This window comes from Channa argus, chromosome 3 (genome assembly GCF_033026475.1).
Source record: "Channa argus isolate prfri chromosome 3, Channa argus male v1.0, whole genome shotgun sequence".
Taxonomy (NCBI): domain Eukaryota; kingdom Metazoa; phylum Chordata; class Actinopteri; order Anabantiformes; family Channidae; genus Channa; species Channa argus.
In genome coordinates this window covers 2,310,848-2,337,828 of record NC_090199.1, presented here as the reverse complement: position 1 = coordinate 2,337,828, position 26,981 = coordinate 2,310,848, and the positions used below count along the sequence as shown (strand labels likewise).

Sequence of the window (26,981 nt, the reverse complement as noted above, 5' to 3'; positions counted from 1 at the left end):
ATTCTGACAACTCACAGCTGCACTTATGACAAGAAGGAAATATTCATCCCAGATACCATCCTGTGAGTTGTAGGTACAGAGGACCACCCACTCAGCTGTTTACTTCTGTCCCATGTGTCACAATCAAACACCGAAGGACCTTTGTGTTGGAATTTGAGCAACTTTGGAACTTTTTTTGGGACCATTTCTAGAACTGCAGCCATTGTTCATTCATTTTGAAATATTGCCTCAATGCTTGTTTTCCTGTTCATTAAGCAAAAGCTGCTGTGCCTTTAAACATTCTTTGTGTTCTTTTTGATAATTAGAGAATAAAATGTTACGGTAACATTTTTCTGGGACGTGTCCTCATGTTGTCCTTTGTCTTGTTTCTCTTCAGTATCAGATGCAGATGGCAGTGAAGGCAGCTTCCAGCTGAAGAAGGAACATGCCCTGCGAGTGCTGGGCTACATCAGCTCCTGGACTCAGAGGTCAGTCCTGCTTTCTCTGCAGTCTGACAGTGGTTTACATATCAGGGATAAGCAAAACCTAGTTTATGGCTTTGCTTCTCTTGATCCTCTGTTTTCGAAAGTTTTCCCAACTGTAATTGGCAGCTGCAGTTCTTCCCTCCCTGGTTCTAACTAAAGAATGCAAACTTTTTCAAGTCACAACTACAGTTGTTGCTGTTGAAAGTCAGTCTGTAGAATAGTGCCACAATTCTGAGTGTTTTAACTCAGCATGTTACACATTTCTAAACATGTTTTGTCCCAATTAAACAAAAGGTGCGTTGCAAATAAAATGACCCTGATGAGCTTCACAGTTGTAGTTTACACAGTTTAATTAACTGAACACTGACTTAATCCCTGATTAAATGTTTTTGGTATAAACAGAGGGTGTGTGTCCTCAGGAGTAAAGTGGAAGAGAGAAAAAAACAGCAGACTTGTTGGTAGCACTGCACACAGACCCATCATCAGCCAAGATGCTGCACGGGCATAGTTCTTTTTTAGTAGTTGGGTTCTTTGGTCCACCAAAATGGACTGAAGTTTTTCTAACGTGGTGAAAATCGGTTAATGAGTCTGGCTCATTTGTTAGCGCCAGAGTTTGGTGCTCTGCCACCCAATGTCTGTCTTTGATGGGTGCTGCAAAGTATTCACAAAATCCTTTTTTGCGAAACAAGCCAGTGAAATGTTGAATGTTAAATTACCAGATGTGTACAGCTTGTACAATCAGTCCAGACCATCAGATGATAGGATGAATCTCATTTTATTTGGTGTCTGTTTTCATTCACATGGCTGGAATATTTTAGGTTTGGTGTTTCAAGGACACTTCAGGACACCGACCTCAGATCTGCTGACTCATTCGCCCAAACTGCCAAGAAGCAGTCTTCCCCTGTGTCTACTGCATTGTGTTTGTGTAGTTTTTCCATTATTATCCAACATAAAAGATTGGCAGTGACAAGTCCTAATGCACGTAAGGAACACTGACACGTGGCAAAACATCAGTGTACACAGTGTTTTCTTTCTGGTATAACAAAGTTTTAAACTTGCTGCATTAATAATCTTACACATATACAAAAATACATTAGAGTCCGAAAGGCTGTAAGTTGGTACAAAAGCACAGATCTCCTTGACTTTTTTCCGTGAAAGCTCCTGTTCAGTTGTCACACAGTTTGATTTGATCGACTCACCAGAGGCTCGTTCAGTTAACTTGCAGTCATCTGTCAATAATGTGTGAATAATTTCAATGCTGTTATAAGTATGACTGTGCCTTTAGTTTCCGGCAGAAAATTGCTGACTAAGAAGCTTTGTGATAGTAAGAAACAACACCAGAACCAAGTCAAAGTGCCAGAAGTTCAATTGTTATCCAAAGAGGGTTTTTCTTCAGCTTCACACGATGCCTGGACTGAAGGTTTCTAAGTCTTTGACACACTTTATGGAAGTTTAATCCAAAGTAGGATCAGCCAGACCAAAAGTGACCAGGGCTGAAGATCAATAAGACAACGTTTGTTCTCTGAGAACAATAAGCACTTTTATTACAGACACAGGATTTGATAAAGAACAGAAGCTAATCAGCAAACATTCAGTTAAAAGAAAGCTATTTAGTTGTGGTCTTGGAGGATGTGTCAGGCCTGAAACCACTTTTCAGGAAGTGAAACAGTGGGCTTCTAGAGACATCTTCTCATTCCTGTAGATCAACTGCTTTGCGTTTATGTTCAAGTTGATGTGAATAAAACACAGATTTTCAAATTGGTATTAGATCATTGGTCCCCATTTTACATCTCCAGGTTCTTATATCCTCATCTTAATGTGTTTTTTTAATAAATACCAATGTGTCAGTGACATTTCTGCACTTTGAATCATTAAAGTTGAGTCAGTGGATTAGTACGTGATATTTGCATTGCAATGACACGTCTGAAACGGCTGAAGAGGAAAAGGTCGTGTAATACACTGGCTTAGTCACCAGGAAGGAACTATCAACAAAGTACCTCTTTTGTGGGGGGCGGGGGCATTTGACAGAGTGGATTAAAATGACACACAACAGCATCAACTTAGGATCTTAAGCGATTGACCCCTCACAACTCCCTCTGGCCCACTCTGCCCGTGAACAGGATCTGGTGGTCTCTACACCACACAGCAAAAGATCCCAAGCAAAGCTCTTAAGCGCCGTGGTCCCATGATGGTGGATCAAGTTGCCAAACTCCGCCTGCTCTGCAGCCTCAATCAATATTCAAGACTCTTCAGCAACTTCCAGTGCTCTCAAAAAAATTAATAAAACAATTTCTCCACTCTTCCTCTTGCAGTACTTTGCTTTCTAGGTGTTTTTCCCCTGACTGATCTTTTTAGTACGTCACCTTGGATTGACATCAAATGACTTCATTTTTTCAAGTCAATGTTTTCAAAATGTCGTGTTAAGTTTGCTTAATGTACAGATCTCACAAATCTGACAAGTGGTGTACCGCTGTTCCCCTTTATCATCAGCTTAACTGTGGTACCTGAGCAGGCAGCTGAACCATATGGATTTATTTTCAGTTATTTACTTTCAAAGGGAAAAAAGCTTGAATGAAGTCTGTGTGTATCATAGACTGTGGATGTGTGTATTGAATTAGGGGAATGTCTTCTGGATTTTTAGTGCAAACATTCCCCTGATTTTTATTTATTGTTTTAGATCACTGCAATCAATTATTAAAGAAAATACTCAGTTGTAGTCATTTGGACCTGACTTTTTAGTTTGGTCCTGATGCAGCAGGTTGAAGAACAATCCCCTGCCTTCATGTTTTTTTCTCATTGTGTCTCCAGGCAATGTCTCTGCTGCTTCAAGGAGTACAAGCACCTTGAGGTCTTCAACCAGCTGGTCTACGCCCTCATTAACCTGGTCATCGCCCAGATAAGTAGCCTGAGAGACTGCCTCTGCAGTGTCCAGGACCACACCCATAAAGCTGGCATATCTGGGACTGATGGGGTGGGATCTGAATGGAGCGAAGGAGAGTCTGGACCTGGGGCCCTCCCCCAGCCGTCTTCACCTGGGGAGGACGAACATGTGAATGTGGAGAGAGACTCTGCAGAAGAGGATGCTGACACCCCTGACCTGAACCAGGAAAAGACCCAGAGCAAGGATCAGACTCAGGGGGACAACCAGCATGGTAAAGCGCAGGTTGAAGCACTGGGGCCTGTGGAAAGCTGCAGTGTGTCTGGAGGCAGTGATGGTGGTGTAGGGGCCAGCAGCAGCAACAGCAGCAGCAGCAGCAGCAGCAGCGACAACCAGGACTCATTTAGTTCCTGGAGCACAGAGGAGAGGGAGAAACTACTGCTGTGTGCTGCCAAGATCTTCCAGATCCAGTTTCCCCTTTACACGGCCTACAAACACAATACACACCCCACCATAGAGGTGAGTCCCAGCCCCCCCCCTACACACACACGCTCGCAAAATAATTCTAACATAAATCATGAGAAATCTGTCAATTTCACTATTAAACGGTAAACAGAGGGACATTTTAAGAAGGAATAAATATTTGGGCCAAAAAAAGGGGGGGCAGCTGTAGGTCAGTTGGTAAATGTCGTTGACCACAGAGTGAGTGATTCAATCTCCGTTTACGGCTATATGTCGAAGTGTCTCTGAGCAAGACACTGAACCCACAACAGCCCGTTCCCCTCCCCAGCTGTGCAGTGTATTGTCCAAGCCCAGTAGAAGTTGGGGAGGCTTGTTTTATCCAAAACTTAAATGTATGGACCAGACAACAAATTTCTAAAATGATATATTAAAACTACATGCTGTTCCACAGAAAGCAGGGCAACATGTGCTATGTTGATAAGAGTAACGCCCAACCATAGAAACTGTATACTGGGCTGTGAATGACTGTGAAACACAGGTGACCTGTACTGGGTACCATTTCTGAAAGCAGCAGTTCAGCCTGCACTTCAAGAAAAGACAGAGGAGATGGGATGTCTGACATTTCTACATCAAGTGGTAACATGACCTTCCTCAAACATTGTCTTCACCTACTCCAACCACCATTGCTCTGGCTCGTTGACCAACAGAGCCAACGAGCGTCCAAGTGTCTTTAAGGAAACAAAGACGTCTCAACTCCAGAGAACTGCTGGTGCTGCAGCAGGTGCTGTTTGACTGACAGCAGTTATACTCTCGAATTTGGTTTTTGGATTGAGGCATTTTTCACATCATTCAAAGACAGAAATGTGGAATTAATCGAATTTTCTGTAATAGCCAACCCTTAATTCACGTTATATACATAATAGAGAGTTAAAATTAGGATACAGCTTCATGCTTTAAAGTTTCCTTTTTTATACAACTTTATCAGATATTTATATTTCTCATATGTTTGTTTTATAATACATATTTCTCAGCTGCTTTGACACTGAAAACCTGTGTAGACCTACTTTTGTTCCTGACACAGAAGATTGATCAGGCATCCGCGTAGGAATCAATAATTTAAACAGTTTCACTCTGCTTCTAGTCTTCATGCTAAGCGAGGCTAAACAGCAGCTGAGAGAGGGATTGATTTTCCCACCTAACCCTCAGAAAACGCAAAAAAACACTATTTCCCTAAATGTCAAACCGTTACATTAAGGAATCCTTTGGAAAATGTGTCTTTTAAAAAGTAATCAACATGCTGTTTGATTGACAGGCTCCCATAGACAGATCTAAGTGGCAGATGTGCTTCTGTATTTGGACTCTGAGACTCTGCTGTAAACACACTGATGCATTGAACCTGTTCTGCTAAAAACACATTGTTCTCTGCTCAAGCTCCCTTTGAATGTGAACAGTGGTCGGTAATTGAGAAATCTCATTATTCAGTAACTAAACAGTAGTCTGCTTTCAAACCCGCCTTATATTTATTCTGTTTTTAGACAAAACACATTTCTTGTCTTGTCCTGCTATTGTCCTGTTATCTTTTCTTTCTTTCAGGACATATCTGCTCATGAAAGCAACATCCTCGGTTCCTTCTGTGACATGAATGTAAGATTATCTACTCAATCATCATTTCACACAGGGAATTTTGTTGCAGTGCTACACTTACTTAATTGCATCCAGCCAGTCGAGTACAACAATGCAGACCAATTACTGTTCCTGGCAACAATTAAGTGCAGAAATATTCTCTTGTTATTGCTTTAAGAGGGAACTTTATTTCTTGTTCTTGTGTTAGTCGTGTAGTGTGTTATTTAGTCCATCATAAAATGTGTGTTTTATAATTTTTTACTTTTTTTTTTTTTTTTACTGCACGAACAAGCTGAAAATCTGATGGCTGTGGGGCTGATGCAAACGAGATCTAGGCCTTAGGGCATGTTGGGAAGTGTTCTAAGACACGGGGACATCAGGGGCCCGTACATAGCTGACGTGTCATGTCACCACTGAAGAGACTCAGATTATTGGTCATGTCTTTTCAAACTGGACCTGGTTTATTCCACTCTTTTTTTTTTTTGGTTTGTTTTTGTTGTTGCTGTCTGATGTTACAGAGCTGTGGAAATCAGTTTGAGCAGGATTAAGCAGGATTTGTGAGTCAAGCGAGCTGTAGCAGGACATTCAGTCAGTTTAATGTGTTGTTTTTCTGCGATGAGCAGAGAAGAAAATTGAAGTTGTAATGGTGTGAAATCTGCTTTGCATTTCTCTTACAGTGAAATTCCTTTTGTCTACTGATGTGAGGTTAGCAGATCAGATCTGACCTCAGAAACCTCATGTCCAGCTACTGACTATTAAAATATAAACTGAGGGTTTATGTTGCATCCATTATGTCTCTGCTGGACTTTATTTTGTCCTGTCCCCTTGAGACCAGTAGACCAAATGTCTCCACATAGAATAAAAAACAACAAGCCTCCATGTTGGGATTATGCTCGAGGTAAAACTGAGACAAAGCCTTATATTATTAGCTATTGTGAAAAAGACATGTCAGCACAAAGGAGGCATTGTGTTTCCTCAGTGATCAGTGTAGGTCCACAAATAAGATGCAGAAGACGACGGACCAAATAAAAGGCATGAGTCACTAGTTTTCATGTGTTCACTTATGGCTTAGTTTCATGTAGAAGGATTTGATCATAGTTTCCTTCATCTGTTGATTGTTAGTGTGGTTGTTCTTTTTTTTTTTTTAATTTGGGGACAGTAAATATTGTCCACACTTCCTTCCCTCTTTGATTGTTTTGTCAACGCCCACATTATTACAGTGCAGTTTTTTTTGCAGTATTTTCTTTTGTTTAAAAGTTTAATTTATGCGGTGTGTAGCCAACATTTATTTTTAGAGTGACTCACAAAAGGTCAGTTTCTATATAAAACTGCCCTTTTTTTTTTTTTTTTTCAGGAAATAATCAGAAATCAAGGTTTTGAAGTGGTTCTGTCCTTTTGAGTTTAGAGCATGTGCTTAATGTCTCTGGTTTGGAGTGGTACTCACTTGTAGTGGGATACTTTTTAGGCATGTACTTGTGCACCTGATGTTGTTTCTCTTCACTATGCAGGATGTGGAGGTGCCTCTCCATCTGCTGCGTTATGTCTGTCTGTTCTGCGGGAAGCATGGCCTCTCTCTTATGAAGGAGTGCTTCGAGTTGGGCACTCCAGAGACCCTCCCCTTCCCCATTGCACATGCCTTCATCACCATTGTGTCCAACGTGAGTCCACCAGCCAAACCGACTTTTCTGAGTCTCACTTAGATAATTTGCATATAAAGCAAAGCTCAAGATGATACTATTAATAAATCTTATATCGTTATCCTGGTTCCATTTAAAAAAATAAAAAAAGGTTAATGGAATTTTTTTAGTTGGCAATTTATGATACTTGCACATTTGAGTAGCAAGATAATCTTCACAAATAAATCTTTGACGCTTTTTACAGCCAAAAGAAGAAAGTTATTGTTGGGCTCTAAATGAGCTCTAACGTCGTCATTTTAAATTAGATTTGTAATTTCCTTTAACGCACCGGCCTCCTCTCCAAAAGCTTTCCTCTTATAGTGACCTGATGTAGCTAGTGATCACGAGTAATAACCTGAATGAGGCTGTAAAGACGGATTAGTGAGTAGATTTAATGTTCCAAACAGCCTCTGCAGTCTCATTTAGTAACCTGTTGGCAACCACCATTTTAAGGCTCAAAATTAATGCCAGCAGGACATTAACTGATGAACTTTATGTTGTTGAATAAAATGTGAAATCAAGCTCAACTATTTGAACAATTCTAGCAAAAACCCGACTCATGGACTAGGGAACCAGAAGTGCAAATGTTAACTGATCTCCAGGTTTTAGGACTCATACCTACTGTACTCTGAGATCCATGCAGTAGTTATTGTGATTTTAATTGCATGTTGGATTCTCCCCACAGATCCGAATATGGTTGCACATTCCTGCAGTCATGCAGCACATCATCCCATTCCGCACCTATGTAATACGGTGAGTTTATTCCAGGTGTCAGAGTTTTGCAGACAATGCGGTTTGCGTAAAAAGCCTTAAGCTACATACTGGTTAGCTCCATTTCTAAATTCTGTCCTGTATTCTCCTAGACTTTATAATGTGGTCCCTTCCTGGAAAAAATATAATTTTGGTCCACTTATTGTCTCCTGTGACAAATCCTCCTTGCTGGAGGTTATAATGTATAACTGTTTTAGAGGGGTTTTAATTAAAATGTGTGATCATTTTGGAGGCAGCACTTTGTGCTGCAGTTACAGTGTTCTAGTTTGAAGGGACAATAATGAGGCTGGACTAATTCACAGGAAGCGCTGTCTGTATTATGCAGTACAACATGAGGAATGGTTACAGCAAGCACATCTATCCATCAGGTGTGCAAAGGCCGTGCGTCTGCAGCCTTTGAGCTCATCTATCCTCCCTTCAGCCGTCTGCACAGCTTTTAACAATCTCTCAGCCCAGATCAGACCACAACAAATGTAGCCGCTGCTTAGTGTTGGTGGTGACCTTTTGACTCAGCCAGTCAAAGACATTTTTAGACACGCAGTGCAGTCTGTGTCTGACTGTACGTAAAACTTAAAAACTGGCGATGACTTGGGAAGGAGAAGGGCGAAGTTTGTGTGCATGTGTTGAATTCATTTTATACAATGAATGCATGACTCAATCTAGTTTTCTGTGTTCTACAAAATGCTTTTGTGTTTACATAATTGCACCTGTCTACCTATTGTCCCCTGTGTGTTGTGTCTGCCTGCCCAGCGACTGCAGCCGTAAATTACCCGGAGCTAGTACAACAAAACTCATCTCACTACATGAGATGGTTTTCGTTCTTGCTCCTGCACCCAGAGCAGGGGGTGCAACAGGGTCCCTCATAAATGTATTAATAATAATTATAAAAATAATGTGTAGCTCTGATCTGCTTAATAACTAAGATGGGAAATGAAGTCTGACTTATTGCACATTCAAATGGTTTTTAAAACTGTGAATATTGCAATTTTCTACTTGTCTTCCTGTTGGATGTAATGGATAAGTGTCTGTCTCTCGCTCAGTCAGTCAGTGCAGCTTTCTCGCTCCAGCTCGCTTCCCCTAAATACCAAAGTGCCACACGTTAGTTGCTAGGAAGAGCTTCTGTCACCATGGCAACAGTTGCCAGGCCTCCAGTTAGCCTCCCCTCACATGACCCTGGAGGAGGCAGAGCTGGTCACGTGACACAGCCAGGCTGGCTGATACTCGGCAGCTGCACTGACTCTTCTGTCTTTAGCAGGGACTCACATTGGCTGAATAAGAAAATTACTTTTATAAAAGCAAACTGTTTAATTGTATAATTAACCCCCCTAACAATAAAGTTAGAACAGTCAAGTTTAATAAGATAAACGGAATATTTTTTTTAAAGAGGAACCTTTGTTGCTGAAAGTAAAAAAGAGATTAAGACTATGTATATTCTTTTCTTTTTTTTTTCTTGCCCTGTTCTTATTCAGTGTCAGCTCTCTTAATTCACATATCATTTTAGCCACAAAAACTGATTTTTCTAGGTATTTTGATCGGTTTCAAGAAGGAAATGTCTCAACTGAATTTTTGTATTTTTAGCATTCAGCATTTACTGTTATGCTAGTAATTGGTAAGTAAAGTAATCTCACTATTATTGCATGTCTTTCACATTACTAACCATGCAATTACTAAATTGTATGAATTACAAAATGAAAAAATAAAGCTTATTGGAAACATGGCATCTCTCTGCAGAAATCAGGTTTCTCTAATGCTCTACCCAAATGTTTTATAGTATAATGATCTGGGGACGGGCTTGTAAATCAGTTATCAAGCCTGTAATGTCATTATACAACCAAACTAACTGTATAGGTGATGAATAGGAAACCAATGAAATGACTAATAATTATGGAACACGATACCTTTAGATTTAAAATCACAATCAGAACTCAGAGTTTTTTCTACAATGCTGAAACAGTAGCTGAAACAACAGCGATGTGAATGAACAGCTTTGCATCCGGCGTAAAAACCAAAAGGACAAAAAAATAAACAACTTACACCTTGTATGTGCAGGTTCACATCAGGGCTGACGGTGCAATGGACAAACCCAGAAATATCTAGATTTGCAAAATGAAAAATCTTTACATTTTTCTTTATTTTATTTAAATTTAATTTATCTGTTTTTGTCTAAAAGTCAAAGCAGGAACGGGCTGCAAATTAGCTTTGCTATATGTCATATATGTGAACCATTGTTTGCTTAGATCTAACAATGCTTAGTTGTATTGTCCCCATTTAAAAAAACAAAACAAAGAAAAACCAGGTTGACGGTAAGGGAATGATCTACTAGAGACAACTTGAACTGGCTGCACAACAAATGGTAATTACTTAAACTAATGAGTAAATGTTAAACTAAGACATATTAAATCTGCTTTTGATCAGCAAACACAAACCACTGCAGAAGAATAGTTAGTCTTCGAGGTCATCAGAAAATATCTGAAAATGACATCAGGTCCGAGTTTCAGAGGAAAGACCGTGTGACTCAGCAGCACTCTGCTGTTGATCAAATCTCTCAGTGGGTGACCACAGAGGGCTGGAAACACAGTGTGATTAAATACTAATGTAATACCAGCAAACTCTTATAGATGTTTGAAAAGTTGAATTCTGGGACTGAAATGTAAAATGAGATGGTGCTGTTAGTTTAAGTTTGACACAGTTTGCAGTTTCCTGGTTTTCTGCATTGATTGTTCATGAAATGTGAAGTAATGTCAACACAAAGCTTTTGATGTCACTCAGCATCAACTGTGGTCGGGCGTTAGCGAACCTGAGGTCCAATTAAGAAACAAGAATGAAGGTGTAGTTTAGAGCTACTTTGACATATAAAAACTCTCAAACTGTGTCGGTGTCCTAATCACAAGCAGCATCAGCTGACGTGAGCCAGGCCTCACAAAAAATACATCCCAGGAGACCTTTGATCAAGACTTGTTATATTGCATGTAGCTGGAAATGGTTACAGAGGAATCGGCTATTCATCAGTCCACTGTCACATACTGTCTATAAATGGAGAAGATTTTGTACTGTAGCTTCTCATAGCAGTGGGTGTCCAGCCAAGATCACTCCACATTGTATGAATGGTTATTTCAGTGTGTTCTGAAAATTCAGAATTGTCCGCACAGATTTCCTGTAACGACTGACCTGCCTACATTTTGTACCCTGCATGCAGGTACTTGTGTAAGCTGTCGGACCAGGAGCTGCGGCAGAGTGCGGCACGTAACATGGCCGACCTGATGTGGAGCACGGTGAAGGAGCCACTTGACAGCGCACTGTGCTTCGACAAAGAGAGCCTGGACCTCGCCTTCAAGTACTTCATGTCCCCCACGCTCACCATGAGGCTGGCTGGACTCAGCCAAATCACGGTGAGTCTAACAGGAAACTACACTGTACTTGTATTTGTATTTCAAACCGATACAGGTTCAAAATAAGATAAAAGTACAACAAACATGCTGCATTATTATTCAAAGAGTCTCTCGGTACTAGTGTAACCTAATAAACTGCTGCCTGTATAAATGAGTGGAACATCTCAGCACCATCTGGATGACGTAACACTTTGTATGCTGGACATTGAACAGGTTAAGCTTTGCACTAGCAGATTTTAGTCCCAGTAGAATTTGTACTATGCTTTGTGGTAATAATTGGACATCAGCAATGCAACATTTAGTATAAGGTGGACAGTTAACCTGGGAACAATAAAAACAGTTTTAGTACCACTTGAAACAACCACTTTGAATATCTCTGATATACTTCTCTTTGGGTTTCAACCCGTATTATGATCGTATTCCCTGCTTGGCCACATCTTTGCACCCCACATGTCAACTCTGAGTCACACACAGCCTCTTGTGCAGAGGTTAGGACTTACAGCTGCTCAAGAAACATGTTGTAAACATGTGTCCAGTTAAATTATAGGCCTTAAGGGCCTCAACCTCCCACAGTCTTAATCAATTCAAAGCTGTTTTTTTTTTTTTAACTGTAATAGTTATTATGAATTCATCATCTCTGTGTAACTTCTTGTCATAACTGTATGGCTTAGCAGAAAATCCATTCTTGAACTGCGTCAGGGCTTTTAAGACCCAAATCATCCCAGCGGGGAACTGTAGCAAGACCCAACAGTTTTCTTTGATTTTTAATTAAAAATAACCCAGTGGTGTTTCCTTTCCTCACATGTCATGGAACGTATGTGTGTGTGTTTCCTCAGAACCAGCTTCACACCTTCAACGATGTGTGCAACAACGAGTCACTGGTGTCTGACACAGAAACGTAAGTTAATTAGAAGCAATCACATGCCTGGAGACAATGGAAGCCAAAAGATAAATAAATGTAATTGATCTTGCTTTTATTAATTGACAGCATTTTATTAACATCTATTATTACAGTATTGTTTTGGGTTTTTTTTTCTTTTTTCACATCAGATTTACATCCTTTGCTTGATAGAAACATCTTCAGCACTGCCACTCAGCCGCCGTAAAATCACTGCACAGTGAGGTGCTCTATGTAGATTTGGGCTTAATCAGACATTTGGACTTTTTAACAGGGAGCTGGCAGGTATTTGTAATGTCTTGCTCAACTCCTCTGGGTAATGTTATCACCCCTTCTTAGATTTGTTGAGGATGAAGTTTTTCCCATGGGCGTCACTGTGTCGTCCATCGACTCCACAGTTGGAGGTCCAAGGCAAAGCACAAGCCAGCGCATGTAGTAGTGTAACTGGCCAGCATTACCTTGACAGGGGTAGAAATGGATCAGAAGAATAAGGAGGGTGATGTTTTGTGTCCTATCCTGCTTACAATGAGAGTCGCTTGAGGTGTTGAGCTAAACATGTTGAGCTCCTGCTGTCCTCTCCCTTCACTCAGTGAACATCTATTTCTGATTCTGCTTCATGTTCCCAGGTCCATAGCAAAGGAACTAGCTGACTGGCTGATCCACAACAATGTGGTGGAGCACATTTTTGGACCAAATTTGCACATTGAGGTGAAACCTTTTGTGTACAAGACGCCTCATTTTAATAAAGTTTAACTGATTGTCGTGTTCTATTCTCTTATTATTGTGACTTGGAATACAAAGTCACTCTTCAGTTTACATGAAGTGTGTGTGTGTTCCAGATCATTAAGCAGTGCCAAGTGATCCTGAATTTCTTGGCCGCAGAGGGTCGACTCAGCACGCAGCATGTTGACTGTATTTGGGCTGCAGCTCAGGTAAGATGTGCCAGATTTGAACCTGACAGCTGGATTTTGGCCAGTTTACCTATTATCTGTGAAACTACACCAGGCAGTTTGCAGCATTTATCATTACATCAATAATTTTATTTTAAAGATGAAAATGGCAACATGGGCTTTCATGGGTCATAAGAGATTCAAGACTTCACTTGGTTTATATGCACATAATGTGTAGAAACGTAAATTTATGTAAATACCAATATATAGGAATTGGTAGTATCAGACCTTTTATTAAAAGACAAAGAACATATGCAAACTCCTCTCATATTAAGTTGCTTTTTTTTGTGTGTGTGTGTGTGTGTTTTAGCTTAAACATTGTAGCCGCTACATCCACGACCTTTTTCCTTCTCTCATCAAAAACCTGGACCCAGTGCCTCTCCGACACGTCCTCAACCTGGTGTCAGGCCTTCACCCCAGTGCCCACACAGAGCAGGTACAACCAATCACAGAAAAATGACTGTTGATTTTCTTTGATAAACACTCATGTATCTCGCCTCCTCCTCAGACCTTGTACCTGGCCTCCATGCTGATCAAGGCTCTGTGGAACAACGCCCTGGCAGCAAAGGCCCAGCTCTCCAAACAGAGCTCCTTTGCCTCTCTGCTTAACACCAACATCCCCATGGGCAACAAGAAAGGTCAGTCTGGCTTGGGGGGCTACATATTTTGAGAGAGCCTGGGTTGGCAGACTGAAGGTGTGCTGTATAAAAATGTGACCTAGTTTAAAAATGACCTTTTTGGATGTTGAGTGTCGATGGCAGTGGTGAATCTCGGCGTACTCTTGGAATTTTACATTCCCACTACCATCGACACGTCGCTGCAAAGCAGTTGTTCTGGTGCTATTTATTTAAGTGTTATGTTATGACTGGACAGTTGTCACTGGCAGACACGGCAACAATGCTTGTGTTTTTAAAATTACTATTTTTTTCCTCTTCTCATTACACACCTAGCAAGTAATGAGTAAAGTAATTTTTAAATAGCGCTTTGGTGTTTACAATATCACTTCTCATTCACCCATTCACACACAAATCCACACTCTGAAGGCAGTGGCTGCCATGCAAGGTGCTCACCTGACCCCCCAGGAGCAACTTGGGGTTCAGTGTTTTACACATGTGGCCAGGAGGGACCAGGAATCAAACCACTGACCCTGTGGTCTGTGGATGTAACCAACTAAGTTACAACCCCTGTCAGGCAGTAAAGACATTCTTTGCTTTGGTTTCCACATGAGTCCAGGTGCTTCTGTCTGGCTGTCACTTGTCCGTCGCTAAACTCTCACTGCATATTTGCATAAAGTTGAGGTTTCTTCAACTTTTTTTATTGTGTCACTGCAGTCTTGTTTTTTTTTTTTTTTCTCTGTCTATGTTTCCGTCAGTATGAGAGCACCAAATACACCATAAAGTTTACAAGATAAAATAATTTAAAGGGTTTTAAAAGGAACAGGTTGGTGAAATTCAACCAAACATAAAGTGACATGTTGCTGTTTTCACCCACTAGAATCCTCAGTTTCACTGTCAAACTGTATGGTTGATGATGGCAGGAACATCTCGATCACTTTGGTGGATTTAAAATTTTATAAATATCTATATAAAATGTGTTCTCAGTCTGTTATCGTGTCTGGTCTCAGGTTCTCCAGCTGCAAGTCCAGATAGCAGTGACAACAGCGACACTCAGCACAGCGGCGGCAGTGACATGGAGATGGACGATCAGATGATGACGGGCAGCAACAGGAGCCAGCAAAGGCTGTCCGACACGGAGGTATACACATAAAATCTAAAAGGTTACACACAATGAAGTTAAATAAACTAACAAAATGTTGTAGCATGTGGGATTTAAAAAAAGAGTCCTTTAAATGTGAGTGACCTCTGAGAATAATTAGTTTTTCCATTCTAGAGCTTTGCTAATATAGTTTACATTATAGAAACATTTTATTATTCTCAATAGGCCTTTATGCAGCACTTATTCAGTTTTAGCTCCTGCCCTTGGCGTCCTTGTGGATGCTTACTGGGACCAAGCAGAGCAGTCAGCCATGGATCTAATATGAAAGTAGGTGGGTCCAACTGTGGATGTTGAGGGTGTGCAAACCCAAAACGAAGGTCCGTTTATGGACGGACACAGTTGTTATGTAGGTCTGTCCAGAGAGTTTTGGGAGCTGTTGGAAAGTCTAGCGACAGCAGAAAAGACCCCAGATTTAAGGGAAATGTTTAAGATGAGGTAGGGGACAGCCAGGATGCTTCCATTTGATGCAATTGTGCAGTGTATGCTGATTTTAGTATGTGTCTCTTGGTTGTTAGGAGTCAATGCAGGGCAGCTCAGATGAGACGGCTAACAGCGTGGAAGAAGGCAGCAGCGGACCGGGAAGCAGCAGTGGCAGGAGCGAAGCTTCCAGCAATGAAGCCGCCTCCAGCCGAGCCAGTCAATCAGCTGGAAGCCCCGGCAGCGAGATGCACTCTGACGACATGGTCGACAGCGAGGCCTTAAAGGAGGAGGAGGAAGAGGATGAAGAGGAAGACGATGAAGATGATGAGGAGGATGAGGACGAGGAGGAGGACGATGAGGGGAACCGGTCGGCCGCTGAAGGCGGTCAGCCGAAGGAGGCCCGGGAGCAGACAGAGTCGAGGAAGAGGAAGGCAGGGGAGGCGCTTGGTGACGGGTCAAACCAGGGGGCGGGGCCCAGTGGTTCGGGGGTTGGGGCCAAATCCAAGGTTCTCCCCTTTAGCCCAGAGACTTCTTCTGTCATGATCACAGCAGCGTCGTCTTTAGAAGGCCGTATGAGGATTTTGGATGCTTGTTCTACATCGTCGTCTGCTCGACCTGAGGGCACGGAGCCACAGGAGCAGCCATCAGACATTGACCCCTCACAGATGGTCCAGGGGCCTCAGGAACCTCCCTGTTTGCCACGGCCTGGGGATTTTCTAGGAGAAGCCATTGGCAGTGAACTTTTTAACTGTCGGCGCTTCATTGGCCCACAGCACCACCACCACCACCATCATCATCACCACCACCATCATCATCACGAAGGGTGAGGCTGATATTACTGTTCCTGTCAGTTGCCTAACACACAGGAGGTTCTGGGTTTTGTAATTGTCACCTTTACTGCTGCCTTTTATAAAGCCCTTTCCCTCCCTCAGACCCATGGTGGAAGACATGCTGAGTGCGGACGATGTGAGCTGTAGCAGCTCCCAGGTCAGCGCCAAGTCGGAGAAGAACATGGCGGATTTTGACGGGGAGGAGTCAGGTTGTGAGGAGGAGCTAGTCCAAATCAATTCCCACGCCGAGCTCAGCTCTCACCTCCAGCAGCACCTCCCCAACCTGGCCTCCATTTACCACGAGCACCTTGTACAAGGTGAGCGACATTCACGATTTTGAACAGCTGTTTTCACTTAGATTAAATAATCTTCAACTAGAAGAGCTGAGAGAGGATAGTAATGTAAACACACTATATTTTTGCAGGCCCAGCTGTTCACAAGCACCAGTACTCCAGCAGCCATGCTGTGACTGATATCAACTTGGACAATGTCTGTAAGAAGGGCAACACTCTGCTGTGGGACCTAGTGCAGGACGAGGATGCGGTACGATCTCAAACCTTGCTCTCCATCAGTTTTTGTTATTTGTAGACCATGACTTGGAAACCAGCAAACAATTGAAGCGGTGCACTTTCCACAGTTACTGTACAGTCACAGTGCTTCAGAGAACCTCCATCATGTGAGGAAAAAATCTTAAGAATAGTTTCAAGCGCTGCTCGCACACTGGGTTTACGTTGTTCATCTACAATGGCCAGAAGTAAGAGCACCAAGCCTAAAAATGCCAACAGCTGAGAAAAAAAACACCAATTACCAGAGATGCACATTGAACTAAAGCAAGTCAGTGATGAGTGATGATTCAAACACTACAGCATTGCATTTAGGGCCGGACCTAACGTTTTTTCAATAATTTTTCTTCATTAATTGATTAATCTATAGGTTATTTTCCCATTAAGCCCTTTTTTTTTTTAAATTAATATAACAATGAATTAACTTTTTTTTTCTTCTTTTGGTCTTTCGGCCTATTCCGTAAGTTTAGTGTTACTGGATTGCAACAGGCACTGCACACCTTTTCCCATTCAAGTTACAGGAATGTGATGCAATCAGGAAAAGAAAAAAATCGATTAACAGAGCTCGCAGAGCACCATGGGGTTTGGTCTCTGCTTAAAATACTCCCATACTTTAGATAATTGCGGTCCAGTTTTTCTCGTACAACATATTTACGTAAATTCCCTCGTCCATACCCTCGTATGAGTCGATGCATGTACGAGGGAATTTACGTAAATATGTTGTTTATGAATCATATTTTATCGTAGTGTTTTACGGAAATTGAACGTGTGCTCGTGTAGTTGTGTGTAAGCACAATTTACGTTGCTGCATCTTCCCACCCGTAGTTTGAACACACCAATACTATACAACTAGAATTTGTTGTGCAGAAGAATTGTAAAAAAAACTAGTTATCCTACATTCTATGAGCATGACGCATTAAAAGTTGAGTTGAACAATTGGACATCAAGCTTATGACGTATAGATTATAACTCCCAGCTTTAGGTGTACGTAAGCTAATGTGTTCGTAGCAGTTGGCGATTAAGCACCAAGCTTGTGACGGTGGATGGGGAACTGCAGCCACAGCTGAAATGATCCCTTTTCTGCATTTTTCTGATCTGATGTGTCAGTGTTTTGATCATTTCCCTTATAGATTATTTGCAGAGCATTTTACACTGGTACCTGAACGAGCACTGATGTTGTCTGCTTAGGTTAAGGATTAACTTTGACTTTACCTGAGCTGTCTACTGCAGACAGAGACACCTGGCTGATCTCCGTCCTCGCTCAGACTCGGAGAGAACAAGCTGCTCTGTAGTTTATTTTCTTATTTGCTAATGTCAGTGGTGTCTTGGAGAATTCATGTACAATGATGTCAGAACAAAAATATTTGCTCTAGTTAACCTTTAACAACTAAATGCACTTTAATGTAAGATTTTTTTAGTTCTGTCCCCAGGTGTAATTTTTATTATCGCTGTTACTTTGAAGCCCTGCTTGCGATGCATCAACACACAATATGTATATCGAAGTACATTTGTAATCTACTACAGCGACACGTTGACCCACCACTAATTTCCTTCACAGTATTATTACTACATATGGGATCAGTTTTTTTACTTTGTGTGTTTTTAGATCCACCTTTCTGAGGGTCTGATTAATGAAGCAGAGAAGCTGCTGTGTTCGCTGGTCTGTTGGTTCACTGACAGACAGATTCGAATGCGCTTTATAGAGGGTTGCCTTGACAACTTGGCTCACCACAGGTAAGATGAAATACTTTGTGTGTGTGTGTCCATATATCTCGAAAGGTTTTAAAATCCCACCGTGAAATTTGGTTCTTGAAACTGAGATGGAAAATCTGTTGAATCCAACGCATCTTCCCTCATTCCCACCTTGCAATGCATTCCTTTCAGATGTTCTTGGTGTGAGAGAGAGAAAAATAATACATAGATGCCATTTTGCTGCATAGAGAAGTGTAAATTACATTCATACAATAACATAATTACTTTTTTGTGATCCTGTGAAAAATGTAATTTGCCTTTCTGTAGTGAAGAAATCTGCTTCGGATCAAGGCCTTTACATGAGAGACACGAGAATACATTACATATAAGATTATACAAATACAGTTTGTTCACTTCGTCACCTCACATGAAGACACACTTGAAGAAAAATGCTTCATATGTCGTTTTATTACACGTACAAGCTAGAAAAGCTTTAAAATCTCCCAGGAATGAGTGTCTGCAACTTTAAGCTCTGCTGCAACTTTCATTAGTAACATCCATAATACCGGAAACCAGTCTTCCCCAGTTCCAAGTGTGTATGAGGAACTTTTAAGATCCTCTGATCTGGTGTCATGATCAAGATATTTGAACTCAACTAAGTTTGTTAAATATCTCTGTTTTGTCACTTTGTTTTTGTTATCATTGGGGAAAAAATACTTTTTTGTCTGTTGCAAAAAGTGAAAATGTTCTATAGAAAGGCTTAATAAATGAAGTAACACACCTACGACTTTCACATTCCAGATGAGATTTAGTCTCATATAACTTTCAGTGTCATTCAAATCATGACTGAGATAATAAATCAAATGACAGTGCGGTAGCCAGTGTCAAGTAGATTAAGATTATAGTCAGCAGCATATATTTCCATAATCCAGTGTAGACACTTGGTGGATTATATAATGGTGTTTGTGGTTTGAAAGGAGAAAGCGGCTTAGTTTCTCTATAAGAATCCAACTGACATTTGTGAGCCAGATGTTCAAAAAAGCTTTTGCAGGACTATTAGCTGTCTTGTCAAATCAGGTCTCCGTTTGCAGCATGGATGGGATTTGGAACATCATTTCGTCTGCTCTTTGCCTTTTCTCAGGTCTGTTGTGGTTTCCTTGCGTCTACTACCCAAACTTTTTGGCACTTTTCAGCAGTTTGGCTCCAGCTACGACACCCACTGGATCACCATGTAAGTAATATGTCCCTTTGAGTAATCAAGTGTTAAAACAGCTACTCTGCCAAAAGCTGTGTACAGTGCTTATGGGAAATTGAGGTATAATTCTGTACCATACAAATTCAACCAAATTAAAACCATAAGTTTTTTTTGTATTAATGTGGTTGTTGATTGTGTTAGGTGGGCCGAGAAGGAGTTGCACATGATGAAACTGTTCTTCGATGACCTGCAGCACTACATCCAGGAAGTCCGGGATCATCGGCACAAGTTTGCACTGTGAGTCAGTCATCCCCTCGCATTTGTCAAATTCATAAAGTTTAAACGCATTAAAAACTGCATGAAAGAGCAACAAATAGTCATAATCAACTATAATCATCCTAAAAGAAAAACGCTTAAACCCAACTTAATACATTCCAACATTTGAATTTGTTACATTTTAACACCGTGACACCTGTTTATTTGACAGTGCTGTGAAAATCATTAGTAATGGTCCTTATGTGGTTCAGAAACGTTTGTGTCCTTTGTTGACACCCGTTATTTTAAATGGGAGGACAGACATTTCATCTAATCTGGTTTTTGGAAGTTGTCTTTGCTGATTATGACCGGTGCCTCTACTCTGCTGTGTGTTGTTGCAGGTACAGCCACAGTGCTGAGGTTCAGGTCCGTCTGCAGTTCCTCACCTGTGTCTTCTCCACGCTGGGATCTCCAGACCACTTCAGTAAGATCAATCTGTGTGCTGCTCAGTGAGAAGAAAAAAAAAAAAAACACCTGGATCTTCGTCTTTTCAGTCACATGCACACGAGATGTGAAAATTACTTACCAGTACATAACCTCATTTAACAACAGCAAAGAACAGAATAACTTTATCTTGTGATTCTACTTTATTTGTTAAAATGCACTCTGGTCATATGGAAGGGCTGTTTGTTTAATTTTCATGTTTATACCTAGTTAGAGTCAACTATTTAAAAAAAACTAAAATTTGGTTTCGGCTCTTTCAGAACAATACGGTAAAATGAGTCCAGCACTGTTACAGTGATGAAAGCTGGCAGACGTTAAGAAGGATCTGACTTTGATATCTATTTTAATAATATAGTTAATCTGAAAAGCTAAAGTGTGTGTGTGTGTGTGTTTCTGTGTGTCAGGACTGAGTCTGGAGCAGGTGGACATCCTGTGGCACTGTCTGGTGGAGGATGCTGAATGCTACGATGACGCGCTCCACTGGTTCCTCAATCAAGTTCGCAGCAAGGACCAGCATGCGATGGGCATGGAGACCTACAAACACCTCTTTCTGGAGAAGGTAGAGACAAGGACAGGAAGCACAAATACCTAACAGGACTGAGAAGTTTCAAAAAGTGTCTAAGGTAGAACTTTAGCCCAGGACTAAATATAGATCCTTGTTCCTCTTGTGGAAATGCAGGTGGAGGAAATAGGTTCACAAACGGGTTCCTGGTAACTAGGGAAATGTCCCTGTGGTGGAAATGGGGCCAAACATGTTCCTTAAAGCCTGGTTGAAGTAGTTTCAATTATGGCATTTCCTCTGCTCCTTGCAGATATTTTGAAATATCTGCGAATTTTGAACTTTTTACCTTTTTTAAGAAAGTCATAGACACTAACAGAATTGAGCTGAATTTTTCCTTATCATTTTTTCCTATCACATAAGTTGTAGTGGAAACACACTGATAGCTGCCTCTAGGTAGCTGCACAGCAGCACCAGCTGTGTGTTGATGTCGGTTTGTGGTTGTGTAGTAACATTGCTGCGTGTCTCCAGATGCCCCAGCTGAAGCCAGAGACCATCAGCATGACAGGACTCAACCTCTTTCAGCACCTCTGTAACCTGGCCCGTCTCGCCACCAGTGCGCTGGACAATGCCTCCAGCTGTGAGGTACTGCTTACAATTAGCTCATTATCCTAAAATCAAGTGGGCATTAGCTACAAGTCATCAGTTCATTCAAAGCCTCGTTTGTCTCTGCAGCTGTGTGGGATGGACCAGCTGTGGGGCATCGCTCTGAGAGCTCAGTCTGCCGACATCAGCCGAGCCGCCATCCAGTACATCAACTCTTACTACATCAACGGTCAGTCACATACAAGTTTGCTCACGTCACAAGCCGTGCGATGTGCTTGGTACTAGCCAGAAGTGCCCTGAACGTGTGTCTATAACGTGCATTTCCAGATAAATAAAAGAGTGAACAACTTAATATTTAGTGTGTTTCCAAATTCACTTTTCGCCCCTTTTTGTTTGTTTTATAACTTTAAATCACATTACTATGGATTTTCTCCACTTGGCAACAAACACATGCTTTTAATGTCAAAGTAAAAATGGCTTTGAATTTTTCTACATGCAACTGTTGATTTTTACATTTCTGTGTTGGATGTCTTTTATATGTTTCTGCGTATACAATGACATCTCCAGCTGGGAAGACGGGCCTGGAGAAGGAGCAGGAGTTTATCAGGAAGTGCATGGAGAGTCTGCTGATGGCCTCAGCCAACCTGGAGGAGGACTCTCACTCCAGCCTGACCAGCATCGAGAGGGGGCTGCTCATGCTCAAGACACACCTGGAGGCCTTTCGACGCAGGTACACACTCCAGAGGTGTTCATGTGAGGACTTGGTCTAACACTATGTTACAAAGATGCCTTAGTCATGGTCTGCTTTCGTGTCCCTGGCAGGTTTGCCTACCATCTACGGCAGTGGCAGATTGAAGGGACGGGAATTAGCAGCCACCTGAAAGCTCTCAGTGACAAACAGTCTCTGCCGCTCAGGATTGTGTGTCAGCCGGCCGGCCTGCCTGACAAGGTGACCTTTGACTCAACAGAACTCCACTTGGTGACTCTCTGTCCAACCAAATGGAATTGAGCTCTGTCCCTGGACTGAGCGGCTCCTGTTTTAATACACTTTACAGCAAATTCTGAGGGGATAAAAATGTGTGAATAATTTGCAGTTAATTGCGCTTAACTGCATCAATTTATCTTCCTGGCCACACCTGCAGCGCTGCCTTGTTACGAAATTATAGAGTGAATTTGCACTCGTTTGGCACATTTATAGGCAAATTTAACAGTAGTGCTCTAATTAATGCTTCACAAAGATAATAATGTTGAGTGAGTTTTAGAGGATGCAGTCGCATTATACAGAGAACAAGTACATGTACTTGATTCAAGTGCATGGGGTGGACAAAGTAATAACTTTTTAGTTTCGGGATTTATATAAATGTGTATTAGGTTGCATTTGTTTTAGCTGAATGTATCTAATGTGTTTAGATACTGAGTTGTCCTATAGTAAATACACCATGCTGTCTTTTCATTTTTTATTATCAGTGATACATTTTAAGTCAGAGGTATTTTGAAATTGAGTCTTAGTTAAGTGGCTCAGTTTATATGTTGTTTTTTTTCTTTCTTTTGGAACAGATGACCATCGAGATGTATCCCAGTGACCAGGTAGCAGACCTGCGAGCTGAGGTGACCCACTGGTACGAGAACCTGCAGAAGGAGCAGATGAACCAGCAGGCTCAGCTGCAAGAGTTTGGCCAGAGTGGCCGACAGACAGGAGACTTCCCAGGTCAGATCCCACAAGTCCTCACCCTGTTGGTTACTCATGTACAAATGTCTCACACTGTCAGTGTGACAACTTGTTCAATGCTGTTTCAAAGCCTTTGCAACTTCTTGTGGAAAGTCTGTGCATTGTCTCCTGCAGGTGGTTTGATGGGACCGGTCAGGATGATCTCCTCTGGCCATGAACTGACCACTGACTATGACGAGAAGACACTACATGAGCTGGGCTTCAAAGACATGCAGGTGACTGTGCTTTCTAATCAAACTCATTATTTTTCACAGTTATTCTTCTGTGTTTTTTTGTTCTGTCCATGTAAATGACCACAGATGGTGTAAAAAATGTTGTAACTGTTATTTGTACAACACAGATGATTCATTCCTTTGTCATGCTTCTCCCAGATGGTGTTTGTGTCTCTTGGAGCTCCACGGAGAGAAAGGAAGGGGGAGGGCGTCCAGCTGCCAGCCTCCTGTCTGCCCCCACCCCAGAAGGAGCACATCCCCATGCTGCTGCTCCTCCAGGAGCCCCACCTCACCACGCTGTTTGAGCTGCTGGAGATGCTGGCTTGCTTCAAACCACCCAGCCCTAGCACAGAGAAGGTCCATGAGAGCCCTGAGGTGACCGTCCATGATGGAGGGCATTTAGTGTTTTTAGTCTTTCTGTATTTATGTAGAGTGACCCATAATATGGACCGAAAACACAACACAGTATGGTTTTATTACAGTGAAGTCAAAGCCTTTGTGCTTTCTTTGCAGAGTGCACGGTGTGAGGAGCTTCACCTCCACGCAGAGAATTTGTCTCGCCGTGTTTGGGAGCTGCTGATGCTTCTTCCTACGTGTCCCAAAATGCTGCAAGCCTTCCAGAACATCTCCGATGACACAGTCAGTCACCAACACAACAGCTTTCACAAGTTCATGGCTTAATTGCCAGAAACACTAATTCATTTTTGTGTTTGTGTAGAATGGGGAGGGTCTCTGCTGGAAGGAGCTGCTGAAGATTAAAAGTCCCCACAAGCTGCTCTATGCTCTAGAGATCATTGAGGCTCTGGGCAAACCCAACAGACGCATCCACAGAGAGTCCACCGTAAGAGAGACACATCTTATTGGCATAAAAGTAGAAATTAAATATTGTATGATTGTTCCCTTTATGATGCAAAAAGGAAAAGAAAAATAGATTCTTTAATGATTTGACCAAACTCTTGTTTATTATTGTCTGTTTTATCAACCTGAACAACAGTGTTTTTATTTGCACGTCTTATGGTGGACTGCACTGTAATGTTTGTGCTTTTAGGGCAGCTATAGTGATCTGTATCCAGACTCTGACGACTCCAGTGAGGATCAGATAGAAAACAGCAAGAACACTTGGAGCTGCAAGGTAAAGCACAGAGCTCACACCTTTTCAAAATGTTCACACACGGTAGATTGTGAAGAAATGTTGTTGAGGTGTTTAGTCAATGAGAAGCTTTCAAATGGTCAGTTTTGCATTTGCTTGACTTTTTGTTTTCTTTGAGTTAAAGCATTGAAAGTCCATAAATCCCAATATACATATAAGATAATTGACAACACCAAAAAGTGAAAAAAAAAACATAGTAAACTTCAATAGATTCATTACCTAACTTGACTTTTAAAATATATTTTTCTCTCTTTCTCTCCTTCAGTTTGTTTCCTCGGGAGGTCTCCAGCTGCTTCTGGAGATTTTCAACTCAGGCATCCTGGAGCCCAAAGACCAGGAGTCCTGGACTGTGGTGAGATATAGCTGAGGTCCCACTAAGTCAAAACTGGACTAAATGTTTGACTGGTCTTTGTATTCATGGCTGCTCCTTGTCTCCTGTGCAGTGGCTGCTGGACTGTCTGGCCTGCCTGCTTAAGCTGATTTGTCAGTTTGCTGTGGACCCTGCAGACCTGGATCTGGCCTACCATGATGTCTTCTCCTGGTCTGGTCTTGCTGACAGCCAGCGAAAACGGGCGTGGCCGGGCAAATCCCGCAAGTCGACGGTAGACCACGGGAAAGGGCTGCACATTCCTCGTCTTACTGAGGTAAACTTTGCAGAAAAGCGATCAGCTGAGAGCTGGAAGACTCTGCAGCTGTGTTTGTCGTGGACATGCTGCGATGTCAGAATCATCTGATTTGTCTGGTGGTTTTCAGGTTTTTCTCAGCCTGGTCCAAGGTACCAACCTCATTCAGCGCTTGATTAACGTGGCCTACACCTACGACAACCTCGCACACAGGTAAAAGGATACAGGACTGCAAAACATATTATGACAGGTTCGATTTATGTTCTAAATTCAGTATTTTAAAAAGAATATACATTTTCTTCAACAGAGTTCTTAAGGCTCAGTCAGACCACAGATCTCGTCATGAAGGTGAGGATTTGTTAATTGTTCTCAAACATTTTCACAGATTAATTAAAGATCATATTCTGTAGAGGAGAACTTTGGACAGATGTAGAAAGCGTCTCAGCATCTGCAAAACCAAAACATACCATGTGTCTGCAGTGGCTTGAAAACCACAGAAAGCAGCCCTGATGCAGGGGGACAAAAAGAGTCATTATGTTTAACTGCAGCGTGGTAAAAGTTTGTTTACCTCCAGTGACTCACTACTCCATGTGGCTGCTGGTGAGCTGGGCTCACTGCTCCTCCACGGTAAAGTCCAGTCTGGCCGACAGCGACCACCTCCATGACTGGCTGAAGAAACTCACCCTGCTGGTGCCTGAGGTGAGCCCGTCCTAACATATTATTATTTATCCATCTGGATAGTAAAATGTTTTTATTGAAATATATTTAATGTCCTTTAATTCGCCTTTTACTGTCTTTTTTCTTTCAGTTTCTCTTAGTGTGGTATATAAGGCTGTATAATCATATACATGTAGATGAATGATTTTGCTAAATACTTAATTTTCACGTTGAGAACTGATACATTACTTAAAATGTGTCTCTCATTTTTGCCCTGCACTGCCTCTCTTCACATTTCTAAAAGGGCGGAAACCTGCGGAGACCTGCGAGTTATAACAGTGAAATACTTTCAATTTTCAGTTGACAGACTATAATCCCAAAATTAAATCAATCGTGCTTTTATTAGTCCTTAAAGAATTCTTTAAAGTGAACAAAGGAAATGTTGAAGTGTTCCTTTAAATCAAAGATTGTATTTCTAGAGACAGGCTGACTGGATGGCTTCATAACTGCTGTCATTATGATACCTGACGAAGTTTGTGTGACTATAAGTTCATGAATGATGCCATGTATAGAAACACTAAATCACAGGACTGCGAAGCTTTAAGCTGTCAGTGGAAAACGATCACAATACTATGAACATCTGGTAAAGGCTCAAGTTAAAATACAATACGTAACTACTAAGTATTCTGTACTGTAAACTCAAGGTTTACAGTACAGGACTAGGAAGTTAACTATGCTGTTGGATCATTAAACGTCAGTACATTGTCTGATGTGTGTTGTCGTCAGCCGGCAGTGAGACATGAGGCGTGTAACGGCCTCTACAAGCTTTCCCTGTCGGGTCTGGAGGGTGGAGAGTCCATTAACCGATCCTTTCTGCTGCTCGCTGCCTCCACGCTGCTCAAGTTCCTGCCTGACGCACAGGCTCTCAAACCACTAAGGGTGGGTCTCACAAACACACACCTGCACTTAAACGTAGTGTACACATGGAAGGGAACCTTGTTGGCAGGCTACACTCTGTGTCAGGAGTCCTCAGGGATGATGACTTGACTCAATTTGAGCTTTGCCAAAGTGAATTCAGTTTGTGTCTTTGAGACGTTGTCCCTCTGGTGGGATCAATGCTGGACAAACTGGGACAAACTCAGCACTGTCGCTGTGTGAA

General features: G+C 41.8%; 1 protein-coding gene across 3 annotated transcripts in view; it reads left to right on the top strand.

The window, feature by feature from the left end:
• The window catches only part of usp34 (ubiquitin specific peptidase 34), a 52,673-nt gene that overhangs the window by 5,640 nt on the left and 20,052 nt on the right, over positions 1–26,981 (top strand). For all 3 annotated transcript variants that reach the window (XM_067499426.1, XM_067499425.1, XM_067499424.1), the window contains exons 2-37: positions 377–467; positions 3,273–3,861; positions 5,398–5,448; positions 6,936–7,085; positions 7,789–7,856; positions 11,071–11,263; positions 12,100–12,161; positions 12,788–12,869; positions 13,001–13,093; positions 13,422–13,547; positions 13,620–13,749; positions 14,736–14,866; positions 15,403–16,130; positions 16,240–16,454; positions 16,562–16,680; positions 18,307–18,434; positions 19,534–19,623; positions 19,789–19,884; positions 20,244–20,326; positions 20,751–20,905; positions 21,377–21,490; positions 21,581–21,680; positions 22,019–22,181; positions 22,274–22,400; positions 23,009–23,159; positions 23,295–23,395; positions 23,552–23,767; positions 23,906–24,031; positions 24,111–24,233; positions 24,441–24,524; positions 24,808–24,894; positions 24,986–25,186; positions 25,296–25,378; positions 25,473–25,513; positions 25,740–25,864; positions 26,609–26,761. In XM_067499426.1, the coding sequence (XP_067355527.1) occupies positions 377–467; positions 3,273–3,861; positions 5,398–5,448; positions 6,936–7,085; positions 7,789–7,856; positions 11,071–11,263; positions 12,100–12,161; positions 12,788–12,869; positions 13,001–13,093; positions 13,422–13,547; positions 13,620–13,749; positions 14,736–14,866; positions 15,403–16,130; positions 16,240–16,454; positions 16,562–16,680; positions 18,307–18,434; positions 19,534–19,623; positions 19,789–19,884; positions 20,244–20,326; positions 20,751–20,905; positions 21,377–21,490; positions 21,581–21,680; positions 22,019–22,181; positions 22,274–22,400; positions 23,009–23,159; positions 23,295–23,395; positions 23,552–23,767; positions 23,906–24,031; positions 24,111–24,233; positions 24,441–24,524; positions 24,808–24,894; positions 24,986–25,186; positions 25,296–25,378; positions 25,473–25,513; positions 25,740–25,864; positions 26,609–26,761 (5,375 nt within the window). The remainder of the gene's footprint in view (positions 1–376; positions 468–3,272; positions 3,862–5,397; positions 5,449–6,935; positions 7,086–7,788; positions 7,857–11,070; positions 11,264–12,099; positions 12,162–12,787; positions 12,870–13,000; positions 13,094–13,421; positions 13,548–13,619; positions 13,750–14,735; positions 14,867–15,402; positions 16,131–16,239; positions 16,455–16,561; positions 16,681–18,306; positions 18,435–19,533; positions 19,624–19,788; positions 19,885–20,243; positions 20,327–20,750; positions 20,906–21,376; positions 21,491–21,580; positions 21,681–22,018; positions 22,182–22,273; positions 22,401–23,008; positions 23,160–23,294; positions 23,396–23,551; positions 23,768–23,905; positions 24,032–24,110; positions 24,234–24,440; positions 24,525–24,807; positions 24,895–24,985; positions 25,187–25,295; positions 25,379–25,472; positions 25,514–25,739; positions 25,865–26,608; positions 26,762–26,981) is intronic.